Genomic DNA, 24,533 nt, shown 5'->3' with positions numbered 1-24,533 from the left:
GAAAGTTAGTTACCCATCAGGGCATTCGCATGTTTCAAAACTAGTGTTGTGTAAGATTTTGCATACCTCATAAGAATTAGGAAGAGATTCAAATGACTTGTACTTCTTAATGACTTATAGCTTGTACTTGGACAACAAGATGTTTAACATACAATGGGTTGTCATGTTGTCAAAACTCAGATAACTACATCAGCTACAGGCAGTCTGCTAGCAAGCCCCATTGCAGGAGCAGCAAACTGTTCCTGCCATGGGGCTCCTGAGCAAGGGCCAGGTGCATCAAATGTGCCCCAATGTCACTTAGAAGCATCCAACCCTGGCTTGTTTCACTCCTGCCATAATTGTGAGCTATTTGGGCTCACATTTTGCCCTTTTTTGTAGGAGATCAGGAAAGCTGATATCCGAGGTAGAGGAAGGACAAAAATGTGTGAAAACCTGTGGATAGCCCAAAAGGAGGGGGGTTACTTTGACATTTGAATACATTGGTTTCATTGGTTAACTTCAGCCAGTCCTACTGAGAAAGTAGCTTTACTGAGATCATTGGGACTTACTTCAAGGTATATAGGAGGGATGGTCAGACTTACTCAATGGAAAGGCCACTTACGGTAAATGTCAGATGTTTGAGAGCTGCAAGGGAGCGCCACAAAGCATGGCAGCAAGCTTCATGCATGTGCCCAGGGGCACCAGCAACAGGTGGTGAGCAGCAAGTGGGCCTCGTTTTAGCCACCCTTGGTATATAGGATTGCCTGTCAGTTGCTATATACTATAATAATTAGTTTTACATGGTGGTATCCATTTTGAAAGGTGGCATCCAACATTTACAAGCAGACATCCACTCATGCAATGGCTTTCCTGCCAGCTCCTTCTCATGACAGCCAATTAGCCTCTCCAGAAAGCTTTTCCTGAGAGTTGGCCCTCTGAATGCCTTAGGATGCGGTGATGGAAGAGAAGAGATGGCAGTAAGATGGAAGAATAACTGAAAATGGGGAGAGATTTTGTAAAAGGAACTTCTCACCTGAATTGTCTGCAATTAGTGATTCAAAATGATGGTATCTTTCCAATAATTGCCCACTATAATTTGATGTGATAGGTCTCATATAGCCACTCTTAAAGAATTTACCATGATAGCTATTCTAGTGGACACTTCAGGATACTTTTTAAAATACCCATGTTCATAAAAGATGGGTCTGTTAGAATCCGTTCAGAAGTGGTGCAGTCAGCAGTACCTTGGTACTACTAGAGAGATGCATATATTTACTGTGGAAAAGTACTTACCCAGGTTTATAATTGATTACAACAGAAGAAAGAAATGCAGATCTCCCAGTTAGGTCATATGGCAATATTTGCTAAGACAGTTTGTTAGATGCCAGGTCTGTTAACTGTCCCTTTAATCCTATTGAAATTAGCCACAAGTTTAGTCATGATAGTTTAACTTGTTTCATAGTTTTCAGTGGGATTAAAACATGACTAACAGGATCCAACCCAGTATTGGTACTGTAAATTAAACATAAGCATTTCACTACATAATCACATAAATACATTCATGTTTATAGTCTATTCAGAATAATTAATAATGATATTTTCAAACTTATTTTAGTTTAGCAAAACAAAAAAGATAACCACTTGAAATCAGTGGGAGTACACTATTGATTATAGACAGTTACCAAATGCTATTTATATAAAATGTAATTATTATTATTTCTCAATAGGTGAAAAAAGATTTGAATGTCCAGAATGTTCTAAAAGATTTATGCGAAGCGACCATCTCTCTAAGCATGTCAAAACCCATCAGAACAAGAAGGGTGGGGGAACAGCCCTTGCTATAGTTACCTCAGGTGAATTGGACTCTTCAGTTACTGAGGTTCTTGGATCTCCAAGGATTGTCACAGTTGCAGCCATTTCTCAAGATTCAAACCCAGCAACCCCTAATGTTTCAACAAACATGGAGGAATTCTGAAGGAACATTATACCAATGCCTAGAGCTGCACTTAAGTTTACATACCTTTCAAGATACGGAAGTGGGCTGGTAAAAGTGTATTACAGAGCAGGAAATCATGTATTCAATCTTGATTTCTGTAAGTATTCCAAGTTGGAGGATTAGCACAGGAAGTGTACATTGTACAGCAAGACAACATTTTCAAAAATGAAAACTGAGCCAACTGACACTGACAAATTAATGGATAGAACAGATGAGGAAAATATTACTTCCACACTGTACTAATTTATGTAATTCTGTATCACGCAATGGAATTTTAATTAGATTTTTTTCTTCTCTTTTAACATATGTAGGTGTTTGTTGTAACAACAAACAATACGAATATGCAACAGGACAGCTGTTGGCTAGGGGGTTTTCCTCATGGAAGTCTCTATTTTCATGGGAATTTACTTTGTCCAAAAGGCACAATAAAATGCATAATAAGCTAGTGAAGATGAAAAACTTTTCTTTCCTTTTGGGTTGTAAAACATTAGATTTGGCCATCTTTGCTCATTTTTAAAAAGAATTCAGATGGCATGATGTTAAGTGGGTCTGAGGTACATCTCAGATAATTGTGGGCACTACATTATAGTAGTGTGTATAATGACAATCAGTAAACACAGATTATTCTCTTTCTAGGAGAAGAGATCTATAGAGCCAGTGTATACTGTAGCAAATATTGAATCTTAGAAATATATTGACATAAGATTTTAATTAACTTCTATGTAAAAATGAAATATTGGAACCTATGTGAAAAGCCCTATACTTTAACTCATCCCATTTCAAGATGTAGGTGATCTATTTCTAAACCTTGGTTAATTTCAGTTACAAAGCCTATAATTTAAGTATTTATGTTTTATTAGAATACCTGGAAATGGGAATTAGAATGTTGCAGAATTTATGTACCACTGTCAACCTTGTCAATATCAAATATTGTGGTTAATGTACTGAATTCTTTAGACTTTGACATAACAGCCAAAGAAAGGGATGAATAACTTCAACCAAAAGTGTAACTGTAAATTAATATATTATCTATCTTTCCTTATGAAAAATAATGGCTGGAATCCAAAGTGCTACTTCTAGCTTTCTAAAGGGTTTCAGCACACCCAGTAAAATTTTTGACATTTCCCTCCATTGAACAGTCTATGGTGCCATATAACAAATTCCTTTTGAAAGTCCCGTGTCAGAAATTGCTTGCTTTGTAGCCTTAGGGGTTTGCTATTTGAGAAACTCAAGTCAAAGTCACTTTGGATGTATAGCCCTAGTTGAAAGAAATTTTGGATTCTGATAAAATTTTACATTCCCACTCCTTCTCTATATAGGCTGGTAAAAATAATTTTAAAGAATGTTTATTCAATCAACCATTTTGATTCTTTATAAATAAGGCACATAAGAAAAAATATAGTTGTTCTGCTTGAGTAAAGTGATTGTGTTCTCATTATATTCTGTTAGTACAGCACATTTCAAAAAAGTCAAAAGCACTGGTTTATTTTATGTCGCAGGTCCTGCTCTTGTTCATGACAACTAAGTTGGCCATAATAACTACTGGTGCTCTGTAGGATTGTACATTCCTGTCTATCAAGTGTCAACATCCCACCAAAGAGTGGGACCTATATGAGCGTCATGATGTATGGATAGTGATGTACATGTCTATCAAATGCACTTATGAAAGACATCTGACTATAGCTCTCACACTGGATTTGGGCATCAGTGTGTAAATTTGAGTACACAGCAGAAATATGACCAAATAAAATATTATTTTTAAACATTTCTGATTGACATAAATATTTTGCAGATCTTTCCAGTTGAAAAATATCTCATGACTGCCTATTTTTACATTTTAGCACCATTTTTGTGATTTAACTTAAAAGTACAGTGCAAGAAGTTAACATTTTTCCTTTTATCATTTCTGTTGGGAGCTGTTTGAGAATGAACAAATACTTTTATATCCTTATACAAGAACCACTTTTGTGACATTGCATGCCTTTTTAAAGACAAAAATCTACAGATGGTTGTTTGTACCGTGTACACTTTAGGGTTGCCTTGTGTACTGAACTATGTAGCTGAGAGTCTTTTATACTTTCAGCTAACGTACATAGCAAGGAAAACTATTTTACACTGTGCTTATAAATTTAAAGTTTCTTAAAAATCAACAACTTTGATTCTTTTGTAGACATTTAACAGTCTTTAAATTTTAGTTGAGTTTTTGTATATTTTATTTAAAACATTTTCAACTGATGCATTTGGCTTTAAAACATGAATCAATTTGATGATACATTTAATACAGATGGCCTTTAGGTAATACTAATTATCTTCTGTTGCAAATGAACTGCAAGGTCAAATATATATTTTATGCTTCACAATCAGTGCTATAAAAAACGTTAGATAAGCAAATACAATTTCCTTAGAGAATCATGTTAACTTAAAAAAATTCTTTGTAAACTGAAGCTAAGAATACTCTGCACAGCTTTTAAGTATTTTTTGCATACTTATGTATGCAGATGGAAAATGGAAATTATTTTTAATCTACAGCAAAATCCCTATTACAAGTTTATCAAAATCTGGTTTGTATCACAATCTAATGTAGATTAAACTGTGTTAGCAGGTGCACTTATTACTCCTGGAATTAAAAACATTTTGATAGTCTGTTCTGCATACCATTCTGAGTCCACTTTTCAGTCTTAGAAGGATCGTAAATTTCAGTGTCCTTTATTTGACTCAGTGGGATATAACTGTTGTACGTAATGGGACACAGATGTGCAGTAGTAGCTTGTTTAATGGCATTTCACTGTTCATTCCCTTTGCCACCATTATAAAATTTTGCTTTATTGTACTTATCAGTGCAAAGTGTATTTATCATGGTAGAACTCCAGTGTTGAAATAGGTTTTTTTCTTTTCAATATATTTTCTTGGAATAAGGTTGTGTATGTGTTTCCTGATTACATTAGAAATTGGTGTTATGTCATTATTTATCACACTGTTTTATGAGAGAAGTAATAAAAGTGTGTAATTAGGAGAAAAGGTTTTTGTTAAACTTAGGTAAGCATGATGTTTGGGTCCTATTTTTCAATTTTATAACTGTTTTACTGCAACAATATTTGTATTTAAGTCTCCATTTCTAATGCCTTGTGATTTTTTTTCATGCATGTCACTGAATTGTCATCCCACAAAAATTGATGTCCAGCATAGGGTGTTAAATCTACATAATGATTTTGAAACCGAGAAATAGTTGGTGGTAAAATTGTAAATGTTTTGCAGAGAACCTTATAAAAAGTTTTGTAGTAATATTTCACTTGTAAATTTTTTGTAATAAAAAGAAAAAAAGAAAAAATACAAGAAACACCCATTCTAGAACCTACAAATTAATTCTGCCAGCAAAGCCTCTAAGGCATTAATTTTTACTATGCTAATTTGTATAAATTTTGTGTGTTTTTTGTGGATTTGGAACTAAAACTGTGTAGATGTTGTTGCCTGCAATAACATTTTGCAAGTAACCTATTAAAATTCTTTTGAGTTTAAATGTATGTTTATTTAAACCCTTGTGTTTATTTTTCAAAATGTTTATACATATTTAAATATATGATTCACACAGTCAAACTGTTTGTTTACTAAACAACTTAAGGAAGATCAAAATGCCAATACCTGGCTACAATCTTTAACAAACTGAGCCCCATTGAACAAGTGGGGGGTTGCATAAATAGGATTGTGCTGACATTCCAGTTCTGCAGAGCATAGTAAGTCTTAAATCAGTAGCCATGCCTCTTCTATTGGGCAGGTAGTGAGGCAGAATCAAATGCACTAGACCGTGCTCCCAACCTTCCTATTCAGGATTAGGATTGTCTTGGAAATTTATGAATGTTTTTAATATTTGGGGCTTGATTTGCATTTTTTTCTCTTAAAGCTTGAATAATATCCAGCTTCTATATCACTTTTTGTAAGGCTTGGAGTAGCAGTGTATATTTTCAGTGTATATTTCTTGTTTAAAGGACTGCAGCAAAATATGGAGGGTGTTGTAAGCATTTCTGGGAAGAATTTTCTTGCGTTAAAAAAAAAACATAAGGAAGAAAAACCAATTTGGTCAAACTGATTTTGAAAGAGTAATTTTCCCCCTTCTTTGAGTATATACCAAAAGCAGCAACTGATTTTTATGGACATCAAGGTGTTTTCTTCCAGAGGAGAAAAAAAATAAAAGATACAGGAATCTTTTTGTTACTATTCTTTTATGTTGATAGAACTAGGCTTTTTTGTAAATCGATGTTTGTTTCCATTCTAGCTCACAGAGTGCTCATTTTTCCTCGTTGCTGCTGCTGTTAGTCGTGAAGTCGTGTCCGACCCATCGCAACCCCATGGACAACATTTCTCCAGGCCTTCCAGTCCTCCACCATCCCCTACAGTGCACCTAAGCTCACACCAACTGCTTCAGTGATTCCATCTAGTCACCTCATCCTCTGCTGTCCCCTTCTTCTTTTGCCATTTATTGTTCCCAGCATTAGACTCTTCTCCAGGGAGTGCTTCCTTCTCATTAGGTGGCCAAAGTATTTGAGTTTCATCTTCAGTATCTGGCCTTCTAAAGAGCAGTCAGGGTTGATCTCCTCTAGGACTGACCGGTTCGATCACGTTACAGTCCAAGGGACTCGCAGGAGTCTCCTCCAGCACCACAATGCAAAGGCCTCAGTCCTTTTGCACTCAGCCTTCCTTATGGTCCAGCTTTCACAGCCATACATTGCAACTGGGAAAACCATAGCCTTGACTATATGCACTTTTGTTGGCAGGGTGATGTCTCTGGTTTTTAGTATGCTGTCTAGGTTTGCCGTAGCTTTCCTCCCCAGGAGCAAGCATCTTTTAATTTCTTGGCTGCAGTCCCCGTCTGCGGTAATCTTGGAGCCCAGGAAAATAAAATCTGTCACTACCTCCATTTGTTCCCCATCTATTTGCCAGGAAGTGAGAGGACCGGATGCCATGATCTTAGTTTTCTTAATGTTGAGTTTCAAGCCAACTTTTGCACTTTCCTCCTTCACCTGCATCAAGAGGCTCTTTAGTTCTTCTTCACTTTCTGCCATGAGAGTGGTATCATCTGCATATCTGAGGTTGTTGATATTTCTCCCAGCAATCTTAATTCCAACTGGTTATTCATCCAGCCCCGCCTTTCTCATGATGTGCTCTGCATATAAGTTAAACAGGCAGGGCGACAGTATACAGCCTTGCCAAACTCCTTTCTCAATTTTGAACCAACCAGTGGTTCCGTGTCCAGTTCTCACTGTTGCTTCTTGACCCGCATATAGGTTTCTCAAGAGACAAATAAGATGGTCTGGGTCTGCCATCTCTTTAAGAACTTGCCACAATTTGTTGTGATCCACACAATCAAAGGCTTTAGCATAGTCAATGAAGCGGAAGTAGATGTTTTTCTGGAACTCCCTAGCTTTCTCCATGATCCAGTGTATGTTGGCAATTTGATCTCTAGTTCCTCTTCCTCTTCGAAATCCTGCCTGTACTTCTGGTAGTTCTCGGTCCACATACTGCTGGAGTCTAGCTTGTAGGATTTTGAGCATCATTTTGCTACCATGTGAAATGAGTGCAATGGTGTGGTAGTTTGAACATTCTTTGGCATTGCCCTTCTTTGGGATTGAAATGTAAACTGAACTTTTCCAATCCTGTGGCCACTGTTGAGTTTTCCAAATTTGCTGGCACATTGAGTGTAGCACTTTTACTGCATCATCTTCTTAAGATTTTGAATAGCTCAGCTGGAATAGTGTCACCTCCACTAGCTTTGTTGTTGCTCAGACCATTTGACTTCATATTCCAGGATGTCTGGCTCGAGGTCAGTGACCACCCCATCGTGGTTATCAGGGACGTTAAGCTCTTTCTTGTATAGTTCTTCTGTGTAATCTTGTCATCTCTTCTTAATCTCTTCTGCCTCTGTTAGGTCCCTGCCATTTTGGTCCTTTAGCATGCCCATCTTTGCATGAAATGTTCCCTTCATATCTCCAGTTTTCTTGAAGAGATCTCTGGTCCCCCCTATTCTATTGTTTTCTTCTATTTCTTTGCACTGTTCATTGAAGAAGGCATTCTTATCTCTTCTAGCTATTCTCTGGAATTCTGCATTCAATTGTTTGTATCTTTCTCTTTCTCCCTTGCCTTTCGCTTCCCTTCTTTCCTCAGCTACTTGTAAAGCTTCCTCAGGCAGCCATTTTGCTTTCTTGCATTTCTTTTTCTTTGGAATGGCTTTAGTTGCTGCCTCTTGTACAATGTTGCGAACCTCCGTCCATAATCCTTCAGGCACTCTGTCTATCAGATTTAATTCCTTAAATCTATTTGTCACCTCTACTGTATATTCATCAGGGATATGATTTAGGTCATACCTGAGTGGCCTAGTGCTTTTCCCTACTTTCTTCAACTTAAGCCTAAATTTTGCAACCAGAAGTTCATGATCTGAGCCACAGTCAGTTCCTGGTCTAGTTTTTACTGACTGTATAGAGCTTCTCCATCTTTGGCTGCAGAGCACATAATCAATCTGATTTCTGTGTTGACCGTCTGGTGATGTCCATGTTAGAGTCGTCTCTTGGGTTGTTGGAAAAGAGTGTTTGCTATGACCATCGTATTCTCTTGACAAAATTCTACCAGCCTGTGCCCTGCTTCATTTTGTACTCCAAAGCCAAACTTGCCTGTTATTCCAGTTATTTTTTGGCTTCCTACTTTAGCATTCCAATCCCCCATGATGATAAGGACATCATTTTTGGGTGTTAATTCTAGAAGGTGTTGTAGGCCTTCGTAGAACTGGTCAACTTCAGCCTCTTCAGCACCAGGGTTGGGGCATGGATTTGGACTACTGTGATGTTGAATGGTTTGCCTTGGATTCGAACTGAGATCATTCTGTCATTTTGGAGGTTGTATCCCAGTACTGCTTTTCCTACTCTTTTATTGACTATGAATGCTACTCCATTTCTTCTGAGGGATTCATGCCCACAGTAGTATACCTGATGGTCATCTGAATTAAATTCACCCATTCCTGTCCATCTTAGTTCACTGATTCCTAAGATGTCGATGTTCAGTCTTGTCATCTCTTGTTTGACCACATCCAGCTTGCCTTGATTCATGGATCTTGCATTCCAGGTTCCTATGGAGTATAGATCTTTGCAGCATCGGACACTCCTTTTACCACCAGACACATCTGCAACTGAATGTCCTTTTGTCTTTGACCCAGTTGCTTCATTCTTTCTGGCGCTACTAGTACTAGCCCTCTGCTCTTCCCCAGTAGCATATTGGACACCTTCCGACCTGAGGGGCTCATCTTCCGGCATCATATCTTTTTGCCTTTTGGTACTGTCCATGGGGTTTTCATGGCAAAGATACTGGAGTGGGTTGCCATTTCCTTCTTCAGTGGATCACGTTTTGTCAGAGCTCACTGCTATGACCTGTCCGTCTTGGGTGACCCTGCACGGCATAGCTCATAGCTTCATTGAGCAATGCAAGCCCCTTCCCCACAACAAGGCAGTGATCCATGAAGGAGATTTTCCTCATAGTATTTTGCAAAGAATACCAATATAAATTTGTCTACAATCACTTGTTGTCTCAAAGTCAAGTTATTGTGGACAAATTGCAGGCCATAGGTCCACTTGGTTCAGTATTGTCTACAGTACCTGGCAGAAGCTCACCAGCATCAGAGGGACTCTTTCCCTGTCTTACCTAAAGATAGCACAGGTTGAACCTATGACCTTAAGAATGCAAAGTATACTCTAACCACTGAGTTACAGTGTTTGCCCTATACTTTCCCCTTATATCCATCTTGAGCAGTCTTATCAGAACTTTGGTCTATCTAACATATAATCATAGAATAGTAGAGTTGGAAGAGTCCAGAAAGCCACTGGGTCCAATCCCCTGCTCATTGCAGGACACCGAGTTAAACCATCTATCTCAGATGGCTGTCCTGTTGCGTCTTGAATGCCTCTAGTGTGGCAGAGCCCACAGCCTCCCTAGGTAATTGGTTCCATTCTCATACTGCTCTAACAGTCAGGAAATTTCTCCTAATATCTAGCTGGAATCTGGCTTACTGTCATAGATCCCTTCAGTCCTCTTCCTGAGGCTGAACATGCCCAGTTCTCATAGGGCTTTGTTTCCACTCCCTGAACCTGGCATCCTCTGCTTGTCTGAATCTCTTAAACTGTGGTGCCCAGAGCTGGACACAATACTGCAGCTAACAAGTGCTGAGTAAAGAGGAACTTCTACTAAAAGGGATTTGGAAGTGATACCCCAAGTGTATTGGGGTTTTATTGTATTGTTATTTATTGATGTTTTGTGAGCCGCCCCGAGGCTTTATTGCGATGGGGCGGCATAGAAATGTTTTAAATAAATAAATAAATAAATAAATAAATAAATAAATAAATAAATACTTCTATTAATGCAGCCCCAAATACCAGTTGCCCTTTTTGCAGCCAGATCACATTGTTGACTCATATGCAGCTTGTGATTTACAGTTCTGCAATGAGCTCCTTCCAGTTCTGAAGTGAGATCCTTCTCACTTGCAGTATTGTTGGACCAAGTAGTCCCGATCTTGTAACCTTTTTCCTTGTCCTAGGTGCAGAACTTGGCATTTGTCCCTATTGCAAGTCATTCCGTTGTTTTCAGCCCAATGTTCCAACCTATCAAAATCACCTTGTCTCTTACTTCTATCTTCCAGGATATTAGCTATCCCACCTAGTTTACAAATTGGTAATTGTTCCCTGAACTTCCTCATCCATATTGTTAATAAATTGAAAAGCACTGGGCCCAGGAGTAAACACTGCAGCATCTCACTTGTAACCTCTACCCAGTTTGAGAAGATGCCGTTCATGAACACTTTTTGAGTTCAGTTCTGTAGCCACCTTTGGATCCACCTGATAGTTGTTTGATCTAGCCCCCTTTTTCTAGCCCCCTTTTCTAATCGGGATATCGTGGGGCACTTTATTGAGAGCTTTGCTGAAGTCAAGATAGATTATGCTCACAGCATTTCCACAGTCTTATCAGGGAGGTTATCCAATCAAAAAATGAAATCAGATTGGCAGGATTTCTTCTTAAGAAATCTTCACTGATTTCTAATAATCACTACTTTTTTTTCAAGGTATTTGCAGAATGACTGCTTTATAATCTGCTCCAGAATTTTCCCAGGATTGATGTCAGACTGACTGGTCTGTAGTTCCTAGGTTCTTCCTTTACCTAGCTTGAAGATGGGGACAACATTAAGCCCTTCACCAGTCAACTGACACTTTCCCTGTTCTCTATGATTTCTCAAAGATAACAGTGTTTTCTGGGTTCTTCCATCAGCTCATATATGACTTCTAGGAAGAGTGTTCACCTGGGGATTTGAACTCATTCAACTCAGTTAGATGATCCTTGACTATTTGCTCATCATTTGTCTGAAAGTGGCACTCAGATTTTCAGGCAGATATGTTTCTCATCACCTACCTCCTGGTGATGCAAGAATTAAACATTTGACCATTTGCATGTGAAGGAAATTGCCTTTGCTTTGGTTTTCCTTTGTTTTGTTCTTCCTTTGCACATTTCTCATATTGATAAAAACCTTCAAAAATCAAACATTAAGGAAAACTCACATCAAAATATATGAATATATACAAAAGTGGAATATGAAAAGTGTGTGTAGAAATTCATATATTAGACAAAAATTCTTTCAAAATATACTCTAAGAAAAAAATGCATGAGAATACCTACAAATTTTCACAAAAACTTAAAAGCCATCATGCAAACTGATGCAGAAATGGGATGGAATGAACTGCGGACTGCAAAAATGATCAAAACTGATAGATTTGTCCATCTTAAAAAGCATGCGCTTAGTCACTCATTGCCATTTCTCAATGTTATGTACACTACAAAATAGCTTCAGATTTGTCATATATATACACTAATAAGTGCTAATTGATTTGTAACCAGCATCTTAAAAAAGATGTTTAGGTGGTAGCAGAATGCATCTATTTAGCATGGAGCAGGAGTTACATGGCTAATTTTAACTGGAGAGATGGAACAAATACTGTGAATTATTCATGTTTCTAACACAGAACAATGATCAACTGTCCACCTATTCTGGAAAGGATACATAAAGGAGCGCTTACGTCCATATATGCCCGCCCGCCCCTTGAGATCTGTGGGAGGGGCCCTTCTCCGGGAACCCTCCATGAAGGAAATTAGGAGGGTAGGTACTTGGAGGAGGGCTTTCTCTGCGGTGGCGCCCAATCTATGGAATGCGCTCCCCAGAGAGGTCCGCCTGGCGCCGTCGTTATTTGTTTTTCGGCGCCAGGTGAATACCTTTTTATTCAAATATTATTTTAATTGTTAATATTATTTATTCATTTTATTCTTTGGCCACGGCGACTTAATTTATATTGTTAATTTACATTGTTAATTTATATTATTCTATTTTGAAGTATATTTATGGTTGTGAGCCGCCCCGAGGCTTCGGCGAATGGGGCGGCATAGAAGTCTCATAAATAAATAAAGCTAGAGAAAATGTTCAGGTGCCTAGCTGCCATCTTGATGAGTATGTTATCTTCCTTAAAAAGAACGGAAACACTGGGTTTTCTTAAAGACAGGACCATCTCCATTTTGCCCCTTTGTGAACTTCCTTGTAACTAATTGATTATGAATAGGAGAACATAATCATAGTTTTCAAGCATGTTTTGAAACAATGTTGTCCTGCACTAATTCAACTTCAAATGACTGTTTTTGAGGACCTTTCACCCAAACCCCCATGCCCAGGATAGGATGATTTTTTTCACTTGTAGATTGCAAAGATCTCAGTGTATCATAAGATTAATCTACTGGTGGCTGGGGCACATGAGTACTGTTACTATTTCAACACTGATACTGGTTCTCATGCATACATAGTCCTGAAATGACAGGTAGTAATGTCTTATGACAATCTGTGAGTGGTCCTTCCCTTAGTCTTAATAAAATTGAGAGAAGCAGCTGGGGGTCTAACACAGGGGATCAAAAAGCCAGCTAAGCCAGCGGGATCAGGTGCAATAAAGATCATCTGGACCCCTCTACCCTATTTCAACAAATGCCCTTGGGCAACATGGGGGAGGAGCATCCCAGAGATTCGCAGCTCCAGTGAAAGGTTCCGTGGTCCAGCCCCAAAGTTAACTCCAAACAGTTGCCTAAAAAACGAGTCCCGCTCAATTTGAAAGTCCAAGCTTCCTGATGCTTCCCAAATAGTAAAGCAAAAGAAGAAGCAGCAAAGTTGCATCCAAGCGGGTCCGTTGTTCGCGTGTAAGAAGTTGCACGCTTTTCGGCTTTTGCCGAGGGAGGGGGAAATGTCGAGACACGCGGAAGCAAAAGTGAAAGCCACGCGCTGCAAATTTGGGCTGCCATTCTACTGGGAGTAAGTCCGTAGAAGAGGATGGGGCTTACTTGCGAAGCGGCACGCATACGGCGTCCGGCCCTCTGCACTCCCCGCGGTCGCTCAGAGGCCTTCGCCGGCTCCTCCCGAGGGGTGCGGCGGCTGCTGATCCCGCCCTCCAAGGCGGGGACCCAGCCGGGTCCAGGGCCGTGATTTGCTTCCCTCGAGAAGCGGCTGCGGGTGGCCGGGGAGTGACTTCAGTGCATCCCCAGGGCAACGGGACGCCGCCGCCGCCGCGCGTCAATTAATCGGAGCTCTTTGGGCAAGCAGCCTCTTGGGGAACGAAGGCGGGGAAGCGGAGCGGGAGCAGGTGAGCGCTAGTGCACAGGCCGGCCGAAGGTGAGGCGCGAGCAGGAGTCGTGTGAACGGCTACCCTGAGTTACGGACAGAGCTGGGCGTGTTCGGAGCGTGCCTGAGTAGCGCAACTCACCAGAGACGCTCCAAGTGCTTCCGAGGAGGCCTTGGCGGGCCCTTCGGCGATCACGCACTGGCCTGGGGAGGGATGGAGGACGACGAGGACGACACGTCGCAGGAAGAAACTTTCGCGGAGGACGAGAGGGTCCAGTTCGTGGGCCGCCGCTTGGCGCACTTGCTGAAGCTCAAAGACAGCAGCTGGAGCGCGTTTCTGGAAGATGAGGAGCACCAGAAACTCCTGGCAGACTTCTTGGAGAACCGGCACCCTGATTTCCTGGCTTTCCACCAGCCTTCGGCAGGAGCACTGGCCATTGGGACGCAGGTAAAGATTTCAGTAAAAATAAGGCTCTTCCATAATCTGCAAGTTCCCAAGGTTGGCTCTAGATGTATCCTGCTGCATGAACTTTAAAAAGTTGAGTTTCATTATTGTTTTGCAGCTACCAGCGAATTCTGGTGTTGGTACTGATTACACTTCTAAAGTTAGAAACCGCTTTAGGCCAGTTTGCTCTAAAACCTTATCGAGAGTTTGGGGAAATTGTAACCACTCATGGCTTCCCTATGGTCTGGATACATACCTTTACACACTGATGTGCTTTTTCTGTGGAAATTTTATAATGTCTGATCACACATACATCCCCATCTTTTCTCTATTCAATTGTCCCTGTGCACAGAGCCCACTAAAGAAACTTTGCTGTGAACCAGGCAGTGCATAGCATGACTAAAATTTGTAAGTGCCATTTTCACAATTGTAGTGGCCCGTGCATTTTCTCCACCTCCCTCTATCACAGAAATGACTGCTGGTCCATGTGGACTGTGTCTATTTTCATTTCATAACTATCTGGAATTTCATGAAGAAAGTAAGTGCCTGACTCCCTGAAAAGTTCCTTGTTCCTTTATCTCAAGTCTGTTTCAGAATGGAGTTGCTTTGCTCAGCTCTGGTTTCTAGAACAGGTCACTGTTCCACTTTTCAGGAAGCTATTTCCATTTGATTAGCTTCCAGTTTATTTCTTGGTGGTAGAACCCCATCTCACACATCCTGTTCGAAACAAACCCAAAATGCTCTTTTGGAAAGTGTTGCAAGGCATTTCTATGTCTGGCTGTTTGTTTGTTTATATATGTTACTTAGTTCATTCTGACCTTTAAAGTTTTGACCTCAGTTGTTCAGATAAGAGTGTTGTTTCTGTATCACAAATAGAGGTAAGGCAAATAACTTTATATTGGCTGAGGAATGTTTACCCATTTCATACACATCTATACCACAGTAAAAACACTAAGCCTGTTTTACACTTCACATTAATGTTGCCCTAAAACCGAATTTCTGGAATATTTGTGTTTCTGTTATTTCCTCTAAATGAATGGATCGTAAAACCTTGGTTTTACACAAGATATGGTTTATAACAAGCTTTTTAGTTTGTAGTGTTATGCCAAATTATGCTGCCCTTGAGTAACATTTAATAACTTAGCTTATGCTGCAACAGCTCAATTTTTGACATCCAGTCATAAGAAGAGGGATGTATTATTACTTTCCTGCTGATTTCTTTGTGGTAAGAAAGTTCATGGTCTGACACTCTGTGATGAGATGAAATCTCAAGGTGAAAACAAGGTAAGGAGAATCCCTGATAGCCCAGAATCATCTTTTTTTTTCTTGGCTTGCTTCAGTTTCAAGTTGAATTTCAGAGTTTATGAATCTTAACATCAAGGTTGATGGTGCTGGTATTCTTGGGTAGAGACTGGATCGATTTTGTTGTTGGAGTATGAAAATCAAAATATCTAGAAAGTCAATAGTATGCATAGCATACATAGCATTCCCCCTCAGAGGCACAAATGACAGTGGGTGGAGGAATCTTAACATTCAGCACCTATATATATATATAGTGGAAGCTGTGGCTAATGCAGGTCTGCTAATGTACGTACAGAGATCTCCATACAGTAGGCACGTGCCCATTTTGTCCTCCTTCCAGACATCTGTTTAGTTAGGAAAGGGAACTCTGTGAGTGCTGCTCTGCTAAAGGGTGTTTGAATTTAGGTATGTGACAGCTGCCCTAGGAAACTTGGTTCATGAAAACACAAAGGTCCACAACTGCATCATGCACATATTGTTCAATCATGAATTGTTATAGTATTATGGGCAGAACTTATTCCATGCTGTGACCAGCCATAATTGTGAGAGGAAGACTTCATCACAATCCATTATTTTGTTTATAGCTTTCTTTTATCTTTCTGATTTAGATACCCCATGGGATAAAACATAAAATCGTTTGCATTATGAAGACCAGAGACTGCATTGGAACAGAAAGCTTCAAGGAGGACCTCACATTTGCGGAATTGATTGGAACACCCTTGGAATATATAATGGCTTACTTAGAAGAGGTACTTTTGGTTTAAATGCTTCTTTCCCAATTTAAACATTGGAATTTCAAATCATGCATTATACATTGTATAATTGGCATTTAAGAAAAGTTCATTTTCAGAACAAGAAGAGAAGAAAAATAATCTACTTCTGCTGTATTTATCCAAGAAGTTAATTACCCAAGCTTCTGTGACTGCCAAAAAGGGGTAACAACAAGGCATCTCAGGTGAAGGGCCCCAGGTTTTTCAGAAGAGCTGGCCTCTTAGATAAGTCCAAGCCCCTTCTTCCTGAATGCTTAGCTACACGCTGCCTTTTGGCAAAGGTGAGGAAGTGGTGGCCTTCTTCATATTGTTAGACTCCATCATCACTAACCAATTGGCCTTCCAGGATGGAGAGCTTCAGGTTCACCACAATGTATGGTTGTGGGCCTTTGTAACGATATGCTGTGCCGAAGCATAAAACAATAAACAAAATTGCCCCTTCCCCTCCACATCTGTTCTCTCATGCCTGAAAACCTTCTAGCAGGACTAACAGATCTGGGGTGGGGGGAATCTGGTTTTTTTTTTGTCCAGCTGGAAAAAATGGAAGTAGACTATAGCCTTCAAAGACTTGTGCCATAATCAATGTTTTAGCCTTTAAGGTTCTAAAACACCCCTTTCTTTCTACCTTCCCCTTCTCCTTAATTCACAAGACCTTTCTCTGTTTACTGGAATAACATTCTATGCTTTCTGAGTCTGGCTTTGTAAGTATAGTTACTAATGGAAACTCAAGTTACATTGATGCAGAATGGCACCCAGATAGTTAGGGCTGATTATAAAATCCTTCCCCAAATTGGAGGTCTCTCTGATATGTATGAAATCACCAATTAGGATTCATTCTTTGGGGTTCATTATCAGAAAGTCAGATTATTCTGGGAATGTGCCTCATTAGAGGGATTTTATTTTTCCCATAATGCTTCTCATTGCTCGGTTATATATTGTGAAGAATATTGTTGCTCCAGGCTTTCCTCTTATGAGCCCATCTGTATATTATGGCAATCTGAATTCCTCCTCCAAGTACCTCTTCCAGGGAAGGCTTGGAAAATGGCGACAAGAGAGAAGACTTTCTCAAAGGTGGCCTGGATGTTAAGACGTTCAGGTATCCCTACCATCAGAACTAAGATGAGTAATTTCCAAGGGAAGAGACCCTACCTGGTACCTGTTTTGTAACCTTTTAAGTGCAAATGCAAAACATTTGCATTCTCCCAGGCTTTTGAATACTCTGTTAAAATATTTTTGGCACTTTTTGTATTCAGTTTTGTTTATATAATTTTAATTGTGAGCCACCATAAGATGTGCGTTATGAGAGGTGCAGTATAACTGCTGTGAATGAATGATATTTGAACTGCAAGCACACGGGGACAGGAGATAACAAGAAAAATGAACATTAAAATAGTACAAATAACAATGCTACTGAGTAGAGAAAATACTTTGAGAGCAAGTAATACTTAGCATTTTTGCTTTCTGAATGAATGTCAAACTAGACAATACCATTTATATGATTAGTAAATTGTGTGACTGTCGTAAAAGTAAGGAGCAGGTACAGCAAGATCCATTTGTATAGGACTGGAAGAATTAGAATTTGATTCTGTGCCGCCATCACCCCTGTGCCTGCGGTTTGTATTGGACATCAAGTTCCCAGTCACACTAATGGAATCTTTCCTTGTAACTCAAAAGGGAGGTCTGTGGGGAGACAGTCTAGATTCATCTAGATCTTAAAGTACGCCCATGCTTGTCCTCAAGTACTAATCTAGATTAGCAATTTAAGGAAAAAAGCACAAGCCATTAAAGTCTGATTGTATGAATGGTGTTTACTCCAGTTTGGTCACTGGGAGATGTCTGCTTGTAAGCACATATACGGCTTGCATTATTTCTGAATTACTTGTCTACTGTATTGGTAAGGGGTGAGGTGTATAGTTTATGTTTCTTCTCGAAAATGTGTTTCTGTTTAACTAACATTAGCACTGTGGGAGATGTATGAAAACAAACAAGCTTCTGGAATGTGGCAGTTGTGAATCACATTTATAGTGCTACTAGGGCCGCTTACCTGAATAATTTATTGCATGGAGGTAGCTGAGAGTTTCACAACAGCAGAAATGCCTGGTCAAATATTTAACTTAAAAGTCCTGCATTGGTACAGGTGCATCTGATCTAAATATTGGAGAACAATCTCAAGTCTTCATACTGTGTTGGAAAACGTAAAATGCCTTTAGAACATTGTCCTGTGTATGTTTAAACGTTTTACAAGTTCAGTCAGTTCCTGGCTTGGGATCTCTGGGAGTTAAAGAGCTTTTTCATGTCCAAACATGCATCGGATTGTGCTCTTAAGCAGTTAGGAAAGCCTCAGAGTGGATAGATAAAGAGAAATTTTAGTCATTTCATAAAGAATGTTTAGTAAGTAAAGGGAACTTGCCTTATTATTTCCATGTATAGGGCAGATGTTTTCCAGAACATACATCGAAGAAGCAATTCATAGTATTATGTCTCACTGTCTTTCTGATTTTGGAAAAAAAATGCAATACCAAAACCAGTTACATAAAGTTTGCTGGATTCTCTGCCAGAAGATGTTTTGTTTAAAAACCTACAGTTTTCTACACTGCCTTAGTTTCTTATGAACTTCACTCTAAATTTGTATTTTAAAATCTGCTGAATAATGTTTGTTTGAAAGCTTCCCATTAGCAACATGCTCTCTGGGTTGCCATTACAATAAAAAGGCAGTTGCAATAATGCTGTAATGGCTATTGCTGAGATGGATGAATGTAATAGACAGCACAATCTTACGGCCTCCAGGCAGTATCTGGAACCCCACAGGATGTTGTGGATCTCCTCTTCCATGCCCATAGACAGAAATACAGGCATGGAAGAAGACATTCAGTCTTGTACCTGTGCTCTCCTACTGCCTCCCAGCTGCTGTGGGAAGTTCCTGTGAAGTCAGAGGGGAAGAATACAGTTTTGTGGGAAAAAGAGGCCAGAGTATGGAGTCCGATCGCCCTGCACCCACCAAAAAGTAAGTTACCTAGATGGGGCCAAAGGCTCATCCAGATGCTTTTTGTAGTTTAAATGGAAGAAACGGAGGCAAAATTGGCTGTGTCCTATTTCGTCCCATCTGACTCTTACTGGCAGGCATAAATTAGGAAGAAGGCTCTGAGCCTCTAAACCGCATGTTTATACAAGACAGAAAAAGAGGCCTGCAGTTTCCAACCAGGAAGTTGTAGGTCTTTTTTCCCTCTCTGAATATGCATAGGATTGTGTCCTAAATGCTTAGAGCTTGACTTGCCTTTCAATGAATGAAAGGGACTTTGATCCAATGCAAGCTGCTGCTGGTTGATGAGATGTGCACTTGGTTTGGTTGCTAAGATCTGGGAGTGAAACAGTACTCACAGGATCTTCCCAATGAAGAGAATTGGTACTTTTGCTGACAACTAATTTATCCTATAACTCCTGGGAGCACTTCCTGCGTTGGTTTGAAAGGTTCTCTGACATTCTTGAAGAAGAGTTTTTGGTAGCACAACAATTGGGGGAAGTGGAGTTGGTGAGGATTACTTATCTTCCCCCATTCTAGCAGGAATATTATGTGAACAGGGACATAGAGTTGTTTCTGACTTAAGTCCCATTCATTTCAATGGGTCTACTCAAAGGAGTAGGGTTTATTCTAACATTGAATATAGACCGTAGTATCCCACGCAAAGTGCTTGCTTACTTCTGCTAGTTGACTAGTAGTTAACCTCAGCTTCTAATTGTACATAATGCTGCTATATGCAGATTATGTTCACATAACCACAGAGTACTTGTTGTGAGAGTAAAGTAAGGCTCTGTAAGCTGTCTTGAGTTCCTCATAAGAGGAAAAAGGTGAGATATAAATGTAAAAATAAGAATATAAATACTAATATACCTGATGATTAACCCCTACCTCTGTGCTATTTTATAAATTCAGAGGAACTAATATAGTTAATTACTGTTTTTTTAATTGATGTAAGCATAAGCTACAGCTGTGTAGGGTTCAAGTATACATATAGTGCTCTACTCATATAAGAGCTATCCTGTTCTTTGGCTGGGAAAGCTGTTGTGATTGCCTTGTGAATGGTAATTGTTCATGGAATATTGTCCAGTTCGTATAAAAGAGCAAGGCAAACATCTCAGTTTGCTTGTGTGGAGTCTCTGTGTCTACATTAGAACTACTGGGTTCCTGAGGCAGCTCAGTCTATATTAATACAAAAACAAGATATGGTTTTATTTGTATATTAGGTGCAACATGGCAAAAACCATAATAAAACACCGTATTGAGCTTCAATAAGCATCCTACATTTTGGAATGCTGGAGTCCCCAGGCTTACATTTTGTTGTGTAATTTCCAGAGCAGAGGTAGATCAAAAGTCTAGTTCTCCTAGGTTTTTGTTAAATAAGTCCCACATTTCAGCTTTCTTTCTTTTACAGTTTTTATTCTATTCCTTTTTTGATTTCTAAATACATACTATAGGAAACAAAAGCCCCAAATCTGCATAAGTTTTCTGGGCACCAAAAAAGGAAGAAAATAAAGTTAAGCAGAGGTCATTTTAATTGCTTTAAAACAAAGCTAAAACTTTCCCCAAACAAAATTAAAATCCACTGACTTAAAGCTTATTTATGCTGATTTAAAGTTTGTAAGGCAACAAACAGATGTTATTTGTTTGTACTGTTATGCATAGGAAAGTTGAAGTCTAAAATCACTTGCACTTGTTGAAAGCTGAAGGACTTTGTTATGCTAAGGAAACTTCCTAAGGAAAATATTCAGCCAGAACAAAAGCCATATGCAGCATTTTCCTCCCCTGAGGGTCTTTGGTCTGGGATAGCAAATTGACCCCTAATGTAGTTTCATATTGACCTAAAGGAAGGTAAACACCCCTTTACATTTATTTCTTTCCACAAGGTGTTTATTGTGCACTTTTGGAAGTTTGCAGGTACTGTTCATGGGCCTCTTTGTTTTCCAATCCGTTTGCAGTTATCCTTAGAACAAGTAAAGGGCAGTATTCTATTGTGCAAGGTAGCTATATAAATGCCTGTATAGTTTTTATAGTTAGATCGTACTGTACTAAAACGTTGCAGTTCAGTATAGGAAGGTGAAGGAATTAACTGCCCCCTCCCAAAGTGGAAAGAACATGCTCCTCCGTGCACAGTGAGAACAAAGGAAGCCTCAGGAAAGCCATGAGATAAATGCTGCATGCAGAGAAGTCTAAGAAATTCTCTAAGCCAGACTGTAATCCTAGATATGTTTAAGCAAGGCTTACTTCCTAGGAAAGATGCATAAGGATGCACTGTAAAATTTAATGAGCCTTCCTGAATTTTTGGCTTTCTGTATTACAATATAGAGCATTAAACATGGAAAAATCAATTTACGTGGACGTGAGAAATACTATTGTCCAAAACTGAACTGCAAAAATAATAAGCTGTGTCATGTGATTGAAAAACTGAAAATATTTCTAGATTTAAAGACCCTTTCCTGTTGCACTGATTTGTATTTGTGTGCATCTGTTCTCTCATTTCTGTTTCCAGGTCATGCTGCCCATTCTTTCCAATAGGAAAAATAATGGATCCTGGCCACATTTTGTTTCCCAGGACATGGAACGGCACGTAGAAATAATGAAAAATAAGACATACATTATGAGAGGAGTTATGTCAGGAAGAACGCTCCTTCCCATTCCATCAGTTGCAACAGAGATTGAGCTACATGAGATGTATTCTGAAAATAAGTAAGGGGTGTGTGTATGCATGCACCAAAGAAGAGGGTGTTATGCTTCTTATTAGTTTAGTTGAAATATAAATGTTTGGGTTGTTTTCCTAACAGTGGTAATACATTTGAGGGGAGTCACCTGTCCATGTCACACAATAAATTTACTTGAATTCTTAGGACAGGTGTACATACTCAGGGAGACATATAACTTGCATAGGGCACTATGGGTTTAAAGGATCTTTCAGCCAAACACATTGTGTTTACCCTGTGAAAATATGCACTGTGTTCTTACAATGCCTGCCTCTAAAATGTGGAAATTAGCTTATATTATCATTAAAATCCACTTTTTTCAGAATTATGTTCTCAGTACATAAAGGATATTTGTTACACAAGAGAAATTATTTGATTAGTATGCTTTTCCTTTAGCAGATGGGCAGCTATACTATACCTAATGAGAAAAAGCAAACACTGTAAGATTTGAGGAAATTAGCATTTACAGAACAAGCAGGGTAGGTGGTACTATGGAAGTCACGGAGCAGGTGACTGAAAGAAACAGGATACTGCATTGTCTTGCATCAGTTCCTTGTACAAGCTAGCCCAGTATTGTGCACACTGACCGAAGTGGTTGCCTGGGGTTACAGACAGGATTCCTTTCTACCTGGAAATCCAGGTGAACCTGGGACCTTTTGCATGCAAAGCATGAGCTCTAGCACTGACCTACAGTCTGTACCTAAAGGGTAGCCAAGGAAGTTTGGAGGGCAGTGATGACAACAGTGGGCCTCAGGGCTAGAAGCACACAGGAGTAGGACAAAAGAAACTAAGCAAGACTAGTTATAATTACCTAACCTCAGGGAAAGGATAGCACAAAACACTTCCTGGTTGGCTGCAAAATGTTTGTGAGCCCAAAGCAACCACCGTTGATCACTCAGTGCTCAGTTGTGTTTCAGTTCCACAAAAGATGGAGTAGTACCATCAAGCTGCACTTTCTCTGTTGACACCAGGCTGTGTTTTCTTAGGCATTTAAACGAAAGGTTTGGGATGAGGATGAGGAGACTGAGCAAAAGTGGAGTTGTTAGGGCCCCCAGAGTCACCCCAATGGAGTACGAAATAGATTTAGCAGGAGGGTCTTATCCATGGGGAATCTCTTGTGCATAACAGTCGTGGCTCTGGAATCACCATGCAAATGCAGTTTCGTCAGAACATATTTGCTTTCTCCTTGATTAAACCACCGATAGGAACTTGGAATAAGTTGATCAAAAGCCCTAGTGAAGGGAGTGGTTCATTTCTGAGAATTAGGTCCACTAATTCTCTGGCACTGACAACCAGCCAGCTCCACCATGGTGATGAACCTGAACTAGTGGCGGCATGCGATGCCATAACCTATGGATATTGCCCATATAGCATGCCGTTTGCCTTTTTCTAGCACTGTGGAGCTTGAGTGTTCTTAATAAACCTTGTTAAGTCAAAAAGTTAATTGAATACAAGTCCCAGGGAGACTCATTACTGTTAATTATTTACATCCAGAGTAGTGTGGTAAATATTCAAAACATGTAATCAGGGTATCAGAGTGCCCAAGTAGTGCCTGAATTTGCAGACTTACCTGAAAAGGGAGGACATTTAAAGAAAATTTTTTTCACTGTAACTTCTGTGCATATATGCATTTTTGAGAATAAAAATAGTAAGATAATGTCTGTGCTTTTATCAGCACGTTCCTGTGTGTGTTTACTCAGAAATCTCAATGAATTTAATGGGATTTAAAGTGTATATATTGGCCACATCCTAAAGAGAGTATTTGCTAATTTTACATTTTAGAAGTATCTGTTTCAAGTTTTTATTTATTTTTAGTAATTGCACTGTGCATCCATCTATCCAGGAACAAGGTGCTCTGTGTGAATTAAATTGATTTGCAAGTATAAAATGCAGTACAAGAAAACCAACAAACAGCACTGAAAAGATAAAAATACAAACAGCCGTAAAAAACTAAAAGTAAAAACAGTCTGGAAAAAATAAAAAGCTTTTTACTAAACTGTAAAAGATAATGTTATAAGAGCTCAGCAAGGCTCCTTGGTGATGGTATTCCATAAATGGGGTGCCATAAGTGAGAAGGTCCTCTCTCTTATAGCCTCATTTCACTTACTGAGGACATCTGTAGGAGAACCTCTGAAAATAATCTATTGGAAAAGATTTTCTTTTACTTCTGCTGACCCCACGCTGTTTGGTGCTTTCAGGGTCAGCAGCAACAACTTAAATTGTGGTCAGAAATGGACTGGAACCTGGTGTTCCTGGTCAAGTGCCCATGTCGCATGGCAGTATCGGCTAGTCTCAGTAGCCTAGCAGCTGTTTTGAACTAGCTGTAGCATTTGAGCCTTCTTCCAAGGTAGCCAGGCATGCAACAAGTTGCAGTATTGAGAAGATTGAGAGCCAGTGTGGTGTAGTGGTTAAGAGTGCAGGACTGGGACTTAGCTGATCTGGCTTCTAGTCCTCCCTCTGCCATGGAGCCAACTGGATGACTTTGGGCCATTCACAGACTCTCAGCCCAGGTTGGCTGTTGTAGGTATAAGTTTGAGAGCAGGAGGAGGTGAATTATGTAAGCCCCTTTGAGCTTGTTGTAAGGAGAAAGCAGGATATAAATGTAATAAACAAGATAGAGTTGTTAAATACTGGGAC

General features: G+C 39.6%; 2 protein-coding genes across 2 annotated transcripts in view; both read left to right on the top strand.

The window, feature by feature from the left end:
* SP4 (Sp4 transcription factor) overlaps positions 1 to 5,496 on the top strand; it is a 30,738-nt gene extending 25,242 nt beyond the window's left edge. Inside the window, exon 6 of the mRNA XM_044428810.1 lies at positions 1,707 to 5,496. Coding sequence (XP_044284745.1) covers positions 1,707 to 1,954 — 248 coding nt within the window. The 3' untranslated portion in view covers positions 1,955 to 5,496. The remainder of the gene's footprint in view (positions 1 to 1,706) is intronic.
* Positions 5,497 to 13,860: 8,364 nt separating this feature from the next.
* Positions 13,861 to 24,533, top strand: part of DNAH11 (dynein axonemal heavy chain 11) — a 167,931-nt gene continuing 157,258 nt past the window's right edge. The window contains exons 1-3 of the mRNA XM_044428955.1: positions 13,861 to 14,094; positions 16,002 to 16,142; positions 21,689 to 21,885. Coding sequence (XP_044284890.1) covers positions 13,861 to 14,094; positions 16,002 to 16,142; positions 21,689 to 21,885 — 572 coding nt within the window. The remainder of the gene's footprint in view (positions 14,095 to 16,001; positions 16,143 to 21,688; positions 21,886 to 24,533) is intronic.

The sequence above is a fragment of the Varanus komodoensis genome, unplaced genomic scaffold, assembly GCF_004798865.1.
Source record: "Varanus komodoensis strain SLA01 unplaced genomic scaffold, ASM479886v1 scaffold2, whole genome shotgun sequence".
NCBI lineage: Eukaryota > Metazoa > Chordata > Lepidosauria > Squamata > Varanidae > Varanus > Varanus komodoensis.
The sequence above is the reverse complement of the archived record's forward strand: the minus strand, read 5'-3'. Positions and strand labels throughout refer to the sequence as shown.